At 42.6% G+C, this 12,150-nt stretch overlaps 1 protein-coding gene across 3 annotated transcripts in view; it reads right to left on the minus strand.

The window, feature by feature from the left end:
* Nucleotides 1–12,150, minus strand: part of sema5a (sema domain, seven thrombospondin repeats (type 1 and type 1-like), transmembrane domain (TM) and short cytoplasmic domain, (semaphorin) 5A) — a 131,171-nt gene that overhangs the window by 27,198 nt on the left and 91,823 nt on the right. For all 3 annotated transcript variants that reach the window (XR_007938384.1, XR_007938385.1, XM_051940360.1), the window contains exon 16: nt 1,975–2,200. Coding sequence is in view for 1 of the 3 variants with exons in the window: in XM_051940360.1 (XP_051796320.1) it covers nt 1,975–2,200 (226 nt within the window). In the remaining 2 variants the exon portion in view is untranslated. The remainder of the gene's footprint in view (nt 1–1,974; nt 2,201–12,150) is intronic.

Raw genomic sequence — 12,150 nt, forward strand, 5'->3', positions numbered from 1 at the left:
CAATCAAGGTGCGTCAGAGCAGAGTAGCACACGGAGGCCATTCGCTACTCGATAGGTCTTGTTTTCACCCAGATGGCACGCCACAGCTCGGCGAAACAAGGGTTTTGAGGATGAAGAAACATTTTTACAGTCGACACTGAAGTTTCTTCCCTCAAAAATGTACACGGCTGAGCTTTTGATAAAAAAGTACAAACGCGTCTTTGGAGTAAACCAGTTTTGATGTTGAAAAGAATTTTGTTTCACTGAACATCTGCAGAAAGTAAATGGAAAAATACACATTTTATTCACATCACTCTCTTTCATTCACAAGGCCATGCTTTGAGGGAATGCAGAGCAGCAGTAGTGTTAATTACTTGTCTAGTTAAAATGCAAAATTTAAACGGAATGCAAAGTGCAAAAGCATCATGACAAATCAGAGCTGCTGATAATCTTTTCACTGGGTGCAATGAATTATGCCTGTATTAACACATAAATTATCACCGCGGCTCAAAACTAAGGGTGTGAATGTAAACTACAGCACACTGGATATAGCATTTGCTCTTAACAAGCTGATTTAACAGTTTTGTGAAACAGATTTGAGAAAAATACACCCATATTTGTTGAAAGGATTTGAAAAGCTTGTACTGCGCAGCTCATCCAGTACATCACCATCTGCTTGCTGGAGCCTATAGGCTGCTTACATCCTACAACACTGACTGACACGTTGCCAAAAGTGAATGCTGAACTCACCGCCTTTGCTTTTCAATTGGCGTAATTAACACTGAAGCTAATCTGATGTCAGGCTTCTGGTGACAACCTCTAATGAAACACGTTGTGTCTGTTACTTCCTCCCACTAATAAGAAACAAGACAGACCTATTAAAGCTGGAGCCTTTGTTCTCTAATATCTTAGATGTGTGGCTGTCACTCCTCTTAAAGCTTTGAGTCTGCAGGTTTCCTCTGTGCCTGTCGGCGCTCATTTAAAACCCTTCAGGAACATTTAAGCAGCGGCTTCAAAGTGTGAAGAGAACAACTTGTACCCGTGACAGCACTGAAGAAAAGACAGATAATAATAATCAGAAATAGGGAAGATGAGAGAGATCAAAAGAAAATCCCTGCGATATCGCACATTAAGGCTAACCTCACAGCTCACCGCAGCATGTGGCGTGTGAGTGAAGTAGCGACAGACCACCCAGAGACACAGATGAGCTCAAAAAGACGAGAGGCCACCGCAGCTTAGCCCCGGCGCTAACTCTGAAGCCTTAAAAAACAGCTTTCCCCCTCTGAGGCAGAGAGCAACACCATAAACAAACTGTAACTGCTGCATCTGTATCTGAGCGCCTCTTTGCTGTGGTGTGGTACCATCCCGCCTGTCTCCTCTCTAATATGGATACTTCCACTTTACATAAACAACTTGTCAATTAGCAGCCTGTTTGTACAAACATTCGCAGCGTTTAATTCACCAGGGGTGTGGCTGACTGAGACTGTGTGGTGCACCGACGCAGGCAAAAGGGAATAGCTGGGGATGATGGATAAAGAGCTGGCGCTTTGTGCTTCTGCGCGAGACTGTAATTGAACTTTGTGTGCGCAGTAGTGTATGTTTGTTTGTGCTTTTTATGTGTGTAGGAGTGTGAATGATGGCGTGGGAGAGCTAAAATTAGTTATAAACTGCTGATCGGCTTTGTGGATTGGAAGTTCATTAACATGTCTGTTGCTTTGATCTACTGATAAAGTCGAAGAGGATGGGACCATAAACACGAGAGCTGATTGAGATAGACGTCCCTTAACTTTTGCAGGACGGAGAGAGATGAAAAGTTTTCGAAGACAAGAAAGAAGGAGCTAACAAAGACAGACGGGAAGATGGAATGGCTTGAGGCGAAGAGGACAATAACTAGGCTGAAGAGACACAGACAGCCAGTTGATGTGGGATAACAGAAACATTCAGAGGCTGACGTAGCTAGAAAGAGACCATCTGTCTCCTCCAGTGTGAACTCACCATCAGTGGAGCAGCCGGTGGATCCGTCACTGGAGCAATAGCGCATCTCGATCCTCTGCCTGCCCACTTCCAGCAGGCTTGGATCCGGGATGCGAGCTTTGCAAGTGTAGCGGAAGCGTTGCTCATAGTGCCCGCCATTGTCGGAGATGTTAACGGGCGTCCAGGGAGTCCAGGGTGTGGTCTTCTTGAGATCAGGACACGGCAGAGTGTTGCACGACTGGTACTCCTGCAGGCACAAAGAAAGGAAACGTTAGACTGCATTTAACCCAGAGGTTTACTACATGACAAGCACGTTTGCAGGCAGGTGAGCTGGACACGTCCGGAATAGGAAGAGACAATCACAACTCATTAAAGGAATAATTAGCATGACAAGCTCAGACAGAAATTTTTGGTGTATTTCCCAAGCATAATAATAGACGCACAATGGCTTTTGAAATTCTCAGAAGTGACTCATGTGAAATTAAACAGCTTATTTTATGAGGAAATAAACAGCCGTTTTAAAGCCTTCATCATTGTTCATCCTTGAAAGCCTCTTGATTCCAGTTCTGGCTGTTTAATGGCGCTGCCTGCATGCTGCTGGATCTGGTGCCACTCATCCTCCAAGATACGTCTCACAAACCAGCCAAGCCTGGTTTGCCTAACACGGCACGCACCGACTACGGATAGATTCCCATTAGACCACTTGCTGAACATGGAGAGAGGCAAACAAGCCTAGCAGAAAAGGTCATTGATCAAGTTTAATTTATAACCAAGGGGAAAGGATGGGAGAGAAGCAGCGCAGATGTCACGGACCTGGAGAAGCTGGCAGAGAAGGAGGCAAAGACATAGAGAGAAAGGGAAAAGAAGACGGCAACTCCTCCTACCATTTGCATTTGGCTTTGGGAGCCGGGCAGTAAAAATGACGAACACAGCACTGGAGCTCTAACAATATATCTGACAAGATATGGGACTCATTCAGGAGTACTATACATATATAGATCTCCCCCAAGTTCCTCAGCCAATTTGGTCTAGTGGTCAAAAAACCATCCCGCATCTTCTGTGGTGCTATATTCTATTATATGATTGCATAATGAGCAGTCCAAACCCCATTTGTGCCCAGCTAGAAAAAAAAAAATAGGGATGTGCTGGAAGTGATACATCTGAAGGTGAGATGGCTGCCATTTTCCTCAGCACTTGTTTATTTATGCTGAATAGGACTTGAGTGACTGCCAGACCTTGACAAAATAAGATAAGAGTTCCTTTCTGCACATCCGTCAGCCTGTCGCATGGGATAGGCTGACAGGTCAACTGAGGAGAGGAGCTCTGTACATTATACAGTACGAGGGAGATTTTTCACCATCTAGCTTCCTTCTTTTATCCTCTCTCACGGTCTCACTTTGCATCCATCTATCCATCTTTATATTTCTTTCACCCCGTTTTTCACACATAACTCGCTTTGTGTCAGATCTCTTTCTCCGTTTCACTGTTTCTTTTCTCCCTCTGTATCTCCGTTTCATCTCTCTTTGCCTCTCCCTATCCAATCTCCTTTCTATCTCCTCCTCTCTCACGCTCCCTCTGCATCTCTTCCCCGGGGTACCAAGGTTAAAAACACAGGGAGGATTTAGATTCTGTTAGGGCCCCGTGATGAATGAGGGTGTCACCTCCACCACACTTCCTGCCTCTCTCCATCTAGCGCAGTAATCATCTCCAGACATTAATATTTAACATTGTCACGGATCACAGCCCGGCCCACAATCTGTGATTATCAGCCAATAACAAAAAAAAAAAAAAAAAAAAAAAAAAAGGAAAAGTTCACCTCAACGTCCCGCTGATGCCTACAGCGACAGGAAAGCACCACATGGCATGAATGGAGGCGAAAAAAGGCAAACGATCTGTGGGTGTTTGTTGTGTGAGTTGTTGATGGTGGCCAAACACACTAAATATTTAATGAGGCTTGTCTGGTAAGCGTTTCTCCCTGTACTCTCTGAGGATTAGTGTCGATGCAGAGGGCTAAGGAGATAATTACTGGGTTTAAAGCTAAAACCTCATTCAAGGTCTCTGAAGGAATCCACATCAACGGCATATGCAGCTTACAGCAAGGTGGTCAGTATATACCGCATGTAATAAAGATATCCCACTGAGTGAACTGACATCAAACGATGCCCTTGTATGCGTGTCCACACAGCAACTCTTTATAGAATAATTTTACTGTAGAGCCGGGCTCTTTAAATGAAAGGTGCCATATAAAAACTCAATAAAACCAAGGGGTCACAACGCGATTAAAGGGAAGGAAAAAATCTCTTCTGGCCTTTAAGAAACCATTCAAACTAAACATTTTGAGAAGAATTTTATGGTCTGTGTATTGATGAAAACCCATATTCATGTTGAGGACATGACTTGTAATGTCGACAGCTGGATATGACTTCTATTTAAAGGTTGCAGACAAAAAGTTTGATAGCCGTTGCTCTAGTCGTGGAATTGTAAGACATCTTCGAAATTTAGGGTTGAGGAAACTGTTGATGCCGAAGGAAAGGTAGCCGCATATCTGATTAACAACAAATATAAAGTATTGATTACTGAGAGAAAATAGAAATGTAAGGATGACTCGAGGAGCAGATTTAGACAGAGATCTGATGCACCTCTGTCCTCTCAGTTTAACTTTCAATACTCAATGGATATAATTAAACCAGCAGATTTGCTCCTATATTTATTTACGTGTGACAGTGGAGATGTGTTGGGGACTGTATATTTGAAAAACGTCGTCAAGCTAAGTCAGTTTTGTTTATCCAGCCTATAATCACAAATCATACATTTGCCTGAGGGGGTTTTACAATCTGTTCGGCAGATGCCACCGTCAATCCTGTGAATAAGAACATAAAGTGCCTCCAAAGGACTGTTAAAGGGGGAGAAACTTCCAGAGGAGCAAGAGAGGAGGAGTCCCTCTTTCAAGACAGATATGCAATAGATGTGCAATAGATGCAAAAGAATTCGATATTAATCTTCTGAACGCGAAAAGCCACCGGTGGGTTTGAAAGACATGCCATCTTTAAAAATAGTCACACAAATTACTGCATTCATCAGAAACCCTGAAAACAGAAAGAACGATTGGATTTTCAACTTTCCAACAGTCCTTGAACTAGTCATCTGTGATGTGCCATTCTGTCCGATATCTTTACAGAATGTATGCTTCATATCATGATATATTAAAATTCTCTGCTCTAACCACATCCTGCTCTCCTGAGTGCAACTGCATCGTATTGACTCAGCTGCAACCAACAGCCATGAAGCTTTTCAGCTGAACTGCAGGCTGTGTTTACACAGAGCGGATAGGAGACAAGTGTTGAAACATATTAAAAATGTAAGACATAAAATATCTATAGCATGTGGAGTAATTTTTTTGATTCCAGTACTGGGAACACCTGTCTGCACTTGGAAAAATGTTGTCCACGTTTTTTTTTTCTTTCTCATTTTTGGAAAATAAATAATCTAAGGAATTCAACTTTCATTTGTTCTTTTTATGATTTATGGCACTCTAACTTTGTGATACTGCTCTGTGTACTTCTAGCCAGGGTTGTGTTGTTTCTACAGAGATACAGGAGTGAAATATGAGCCTACAGAGAGTAAAAATGTGGCAGCAACTCTCGCAGTTCAGGGGGTTAATATGTATTTTGCTAGTCAAGCTAATAAACTGGCTACATAAAATGAATTTATGACAGTGTGATGATACGGTGATCCTGTGTATCAGTTGTGTACCACCTTGGGGTCTATAAAGTGGGAAAAAAACAGTTAAAGACTTCTGCTGTTGAAAATATAACAGCCATGTCTAAATGTTGAAGGATGGTGGACAGTTTATTGTGTTTTACTGCAGGAAAAAGAATCTTGTTACAGTGGCTATGCATGTGAATACACAATGGCATCATAATGAAAACAGTCCATCCTGCTTTCAGAGAAGAAATTTTATAACATGTGTTGAATAATGCATTAAAAATGGACCCGAGGACGTGAAAATAAACATCAGTCCAAAGCCATAACCCCGACACACACACACACACACACACACACACACACACACACACACACACACACACACACACACCCACAAACAATAAAATAACTCCATTCAAATGACATTCGCCCGAGCAGTGAGTAGGTCATCGTGAGCATACATTATAAGTTGACCACTGCAAATTCGGCTTGTTTGAGCGAAAACAAAGAGCCCCATTCTAAGCAAACCTTGATTCATTCTCTCTTGAAACATTTAACCGAGCGATTAGAATCTCATTCTTTCCAGCTGATGTGTTTAAGTAATAAAACAACAACAACAAAAAAAAGCGGGAAACATTTCCTGCACTCTTCACTCAGCCACATCTCAATTTCAGAGAAATTAACCGAAAATAAAAAAAGAAAAAAACACGGCGGAGAGCAGTGGAATGTGACAAGTAGCATGTGGAAACAAAATTGGATTCAATTAGTCCGCTGATTTTGACTCATACCCGCGCCCCCCCTGGCGAGAGCGGCGATGTGCATTATGGGCAAATGGACAGCAGCGATTTTATGCTGTGAAACACCTTTAACAGGCAGCTGCTCAGAGACGGGCAGCTCTGTAATGGGTTTCTGGCTGGGGCTCAGGAGTGCTGGGTGGGAGGACGCTTGATAGCATCTTTACTGCCTCACACAAACAAGCCGCCCGTTGGTCAGTATGGGAGTAGCGCTCGGGCTGTTTTTCTGTGTGCGTGTGTTTGTGTGCGCGTCCGTAAACTTGACCAGTGAGTGAAAGTTTTTACTCTAGGCTGGCACCCTGGCACTGATTTCCCTGTGTGAGTGTGTTTATAAGTTTATGCATGGTCGAGTTATGGATTCAGGCGGGCTGTCTCATTCAGTCTCCATCCGCAGACCTTTTCTGCTGTTATAGACTGAGGGGGAAACAAGTTGAGAAGGAAGAAGGGCCAAAAAAAAAAGACAAAGAAAGTCTGTGTGTGTGTCAGCATAGTGTCTGTGGATGTATAAGCCCTCAGCCTTTCTCCTTATATTTATTACAGAATGCATGAATGTGGAGTGGAGGGCGAAACACAGTCTACTTCTGAGTGTGTATGTGTAGGTACAAAAGGGCCTCTGTGGTGTCTGGCCAGCTGTGGGAGGTGAATAATAAGGAGTCGTGCCTCTCCAGCCTCCTACCATCATTACACTCATTATGCGTCTTATTGGAGCGGGAAAGCAGTGAGTGTGTGAGGAAAGGGAAAGCAAAGCATATGTGAGTGCAAAGACCCCGCGAGCACCGGACGTTTGAGTGTACGGTCCAGATGTGAGAGTGACTAATTCTCTCCTACATCTTTATCTGTTGTGGTCGAGTCCGCCGAGACGAAGGCCTAATGCTCCTCAAGTCTCTGTGACACATCAGTTCAATTAGCAGCACTGACCAGAACACACTTTGTCAAACACAGACTCCCCCCCCTCACCCTCTCTCTCTCTCTCTCTGTCTGTCTCCTCACCAGTCTGACTCCATAATGAAGCCTGCTGTTGGCCAGGAGCAGGCTACACACCGCTGCACACACAATGACTAGCACAGAACAATATGAAAATACACAAGGGTGCGCACACATCAGTCTGCCCACACCAGCACTGAGTACTTAGCTTTCATTTCACAGCCAGCCTGCACAACTGAACTCCTCGCAGGTAAATAGGACGGCTCTCAATTTCATTAAGCAGCTCTGTGCATCGTCAGTTCTGCACGGCCCACATTTTGACTTATTTAACTCCGAGGGGCAGATTCGGCAGAGAATAATGGCTCTTTTTGATCGCTGGATGTGACAGACATTTGATGCGCTTTACTGAGGAAAGTAAGAAAAACCACAATGAGTGATGTGCTGCCGAGGAGCGCGCAACTCTGAAGCACGTCTTCTTACATGTAACACTAGGAATATACATTAAAGTAGCTTCTGACATGAACTAATTCTCTGTTTAACACAGCATTTTTCAACATGCACTGTAATTGGAGTGTGCTTTTACCATCGTAGGTTCGTAGTTTTCGATGCGCTCGCTAACATTGATGTGGCATTGAGTTTCACAAGCACAAATTGTTTGATAAGGAAATGAAACGCAGGGTGCAGAGAACACTGCCGAAAACATTCATTTACTCACAATTCAAATCAAACTGAGCTCGAATTTACAGATAAATTCATCGTCCAATGAAGACTGGAAACACGCAATATTCGAAAAGTGTAATTCTGACCAGCAAAAGATAACATCAAACCAGTAAGAGTCAGTGGGGTGGCGGCTCACTACTGGACTCATGTAGGCAGATCATACAGCATTGAAGTCGGTCATTTGTGGGCACGCTGCTGTGAATGTGATTAAAACATGAGAATTTAAGGGAGATTTTGGAAAGCAGTTTAATCCTCGCTTGTTTTCCATTCTCTTCCCAAGCTGAAGATTGTTAATGGAGCGGCTGTTAGCAGCACAAAGACGACTTTTCTATTCATCTGTTCAACCAAATTTGGTCGGAAAGATTATAATCACCAACAACTTTGAGCTGTCTTTGGCGAAAGCGACTGTATTCAGGAGAAGTTCTGCCGACTGATGCTGAGATTAGCATGAGTAAGGGACACTTAAACTTCATTTCGATGCTTTTATTTTTGCCATCTTGTTTTTCTTTTATGCTCATGAACAACAGTGATCGTCCTAATTAACTTGGCTTATAATCTTCTCAGTCAGCTTTGATGATCACAATTTCAATGGCATCAAAAAGGCTAATTAAATCATTATTTTCTGCACCACAAGGGTTAATATATGAATTATTTTCTGCATTAAAAGGGTTGACACAAAAAGGCTTACTGTAATAATTATTTCTGCATCAAAAGTGCTAATATAGCAATTATTTTTTGCATCAAAAGGGTTACTATAATTATTTTTTCTTTGTGTGACACATTTCTTTCTTGTATAATAACCTCGTTTCCAGACGGCTAACCTTTAATGTTGAAGACTCACTGCTTCAATACTGGGAAAAAATTACTTCGATTCCAATTTATCCAAGGTTGACTGCATAGTGTTCCGTTTTTTGGAGTTATCACTCAGGAGGAGATGGGTTAAGGACTATACTCTTGGCACGGTGCAGCACTGCTTTGCCATCAGAGCCTCACTTGTTTATTTGCAGCCCAGATTTTGCCTGCCTCTCCGGGGATTCAAACCTGTAGTGCAGATACAGTGAAACGAGAGCGAGGGTGCAGCGCCGCATGGACCAGAGCTCAGACTGATGAAGTTGCAGTCCTGTGGCCTTTTGCATCAGCAAAATGAGCCACTGAACACTTCAGGAATAAATACCCCCATTAGAGAAAGACTGCAACTGAGGCTCAGGGCAATGACAGACAGGGCAACATTAGAGCAGGTTTGATGGTAATGAAGCACCCAGAGAGAGTTTCTTCCTTTAACCCTCCTCTTTCGGACTGGGCTTCCCACAGATGCAAAGGTTTACAGTTTTTGTTGAAGCTCACTGGCACTTTAGTTAACTAGTTGAGCACTTTTTCCTGACTGCTTCATAACACTGTCTCTATTTTAATTTGTGCTTTTTTAAAAATACCCACTTACTGGGGTCCGCCTATGCACTTTTAATAGATGGAGCTATTTACAGAGTTCATGTTGACTATGGGTCCTAAATTAAAGTCCCACAGAGGGACTCTCTGTCAGTCATTTCAAAGAAAACAGACACCGATTTTGCTCAATCCAAAATACTGTTCTTTCTCAAACAAGATAATGCTCAGAATCTGAAATGCAACACATAATTTCATGATAAAATGCTTTCTAGCAGTCTTACTAAATGTTGCGTTCTCCTGTATGAGATAGCACTAAAGCAGTGTGACTGTCATGCAGTCGGAGCACGATCAGAACATGGTGTGAGTGTGGCGAAAAGGCACAAATGTAATCATTTTCGAGGCAGCGGAAAGAAGGGGTGAGAAAGAGGAGTGTGTAAAGATTTGAAGAAGTCTGCTCTGTTTCCGAGCGCTCCAAGACGTGTTTGGTCACAATAAAGCGAGAATATATCACTATAATTTAGCTTTGGATGAGATCAGTGTTGGCAACAATAGCAAACAGATCAAGGCTGTTACTTGAAATTCTGAGACATAAAACATGAATAATCTTTACTTGAAATGACTGAAAATGAAAGTATACCAGAATCAATGGATGGTAAATAAGCTGCTTGGGATAAAAGCTACAATTTCTATGAAGAAAACACATCCAAAAAGCTATTTAAATGCATAACTAATAAGGTGTTGAGAATAAGCTTGTTAATTTTTTGTTTTCGTGGGGATGCCAGTCGGTACTCCTCATATACTACATGTGTTTGTAGACTGATGGTGGCAGCATTTTGTTTTCAGGGTAGTAGGTTGCAAAGTGAGAGGAGATACTTGTTTAAGCTGAAGTGTCCTTGACCTGAATCCCTACTGTGCTTTATTTGAGCTATTCTGTATCTCACTGTGGTGTGAGCTCCCTGTGGAGGGGTAGAAGTAAAGAAACTTTTGCCTGGGGGATCAATACAGAATCACACAGAAAAAGTAACAGTTGAGTGGATTTTTTTTTTTTTTTTTTGCTCAGCGATTCATTTTACAGCACATTTGGAGTGTATCAACAACACTGCTAGGGAATTTTTATCGTCGACTTTAGTCCGTCTTTGTACTTTGCACAAAATAAGTTCCAAAAGTTGATGTTTCACCTGAACGCGCTGCCTCACATTTCTTTAAAACAACAAACAGATGTTAGTTCATTGTTGTTGATTAATGTCTGTAAAACACCTGGAGCTGACCACAGGTGGCTGCGGCGCTATCAGCCCTTACAGGTAAACATGAATGCACAAATGAAGACGTACTCTGTGCTCTATTTTTCAGCTCTCAGCAGGATGCCTGGTCTAAAAAAGTAGCGGCGACGACAGAAGCTACAACATGTGCATGCGTGTGGTCTCCTTCTGTTTAATTAAACATGGATGTGTCCGCGGGAACAAACACAGACAGATGGCACTTAAAAATGAATTCCATCACACTTTTTTTTGGGGGGGGGATGAAATTAAAAGAACATATTCCCATCATTCTCATCATCCCCATCATGCAGGGCTGAAAAACATAAAGACTATTAAGTTCAAACCTGAACACCTGAGCTGAGCCTATTTGGGGGTATATATTAACAGCTCTGTCATTCAGAAGCTGATGAGAGTTGTAAATGAAAGGCAGCAAATGGTTCTTTGATCAGAGTAAATACGCCGCTCTAACACAAGTTAACCAAGCTGTCCAAATCGAGTGCTAGAGGTGTCGGTGAAGCCTGCATATAATTACAACTGCGGTGGCTGAGGTGGCCCCAATTAAGGCCATATCACAATGTTCGAAGACAAGGAGTCGATGAGAGAACAAAACAAAGGGGGGAAAAAAGGGACAACAAGTAGGCAAGGAGGAAGGAGAAGGCAAGCCAGAGAAGTGAGTTAGTAAAGTTATTCATATGACCTGCACGCTGAGATCTCCAAACTGAGGATACATCAAAAATAACAGCAAATACCGACAGTCAAAGACTAGCTTTCCCATTAGGATGCAGCGGCGACAAGGTGCTGACATGCCTTCGTGCCATCAGTTTCCTTTTTCTGAGCTGAGTTCCTGAAGGAATGCACCTCAGGATAATTCAGCGAAGATAATGGCCGTTGTGCAACGACAGAAACAAGACAGCTGTCGTCGTGTGAATGTGTGCGTGTTTCTATGTGAGAAAAGAGCAGGTAGGTGCAGTAAATGATAAGGTGTGAAGGCGAAATTGCTACTTAATGGGAGGTCAGTCTTTTCATTTTGGGCGTTTTGCGGGTACTAATGTGTCATGAGTGATTATCAGATGCTATATATGCTCCTGAGGTTGCAAGGCTTTGTGTGGGATGTTTCATAATCCTGGTGGTGTATTATTTAGCCTTACAACGGGCCATTACACAACCTGTGGGATGTGTTGTGTTTTTTTTCCCAGCTGAATGTGATTTGTGTTGATGAATTCTTTTTCAGCACTTGACAGCATTTCCCTGCAACCAAATTTCATCCATAGTCACTTTAATTCAATAAATCGAACGCCTGTATTCAGTCATTTATTCCGCATACATACAGATTCCTTCACTTTAAACCCTAAATCTACGCCAGTCAGTGAAAAAACAAAGTTAAAACGGTCAGCTTTGCTTGTACATCCTTC

The sequence above is a fragment of the Acanthochromis polyacanthus genome, chromosome 20, assembly GCF_021347895.1.
Source record: "Acanthochromis polyacanthus isolate Apoly-LR-REF ecotype Palm Island chromosome 20, KAUST_Apoly_ChrSc, whole genome shotgun sequence".
In the NCBI taxonomy this organism is placed as follows: domain Eukaryota; kingdom Metazoa; phylum Chordata; class Actinopteri; family Pomacentridae; genus Acanthochromis; species Acanthochromis polyacanthus.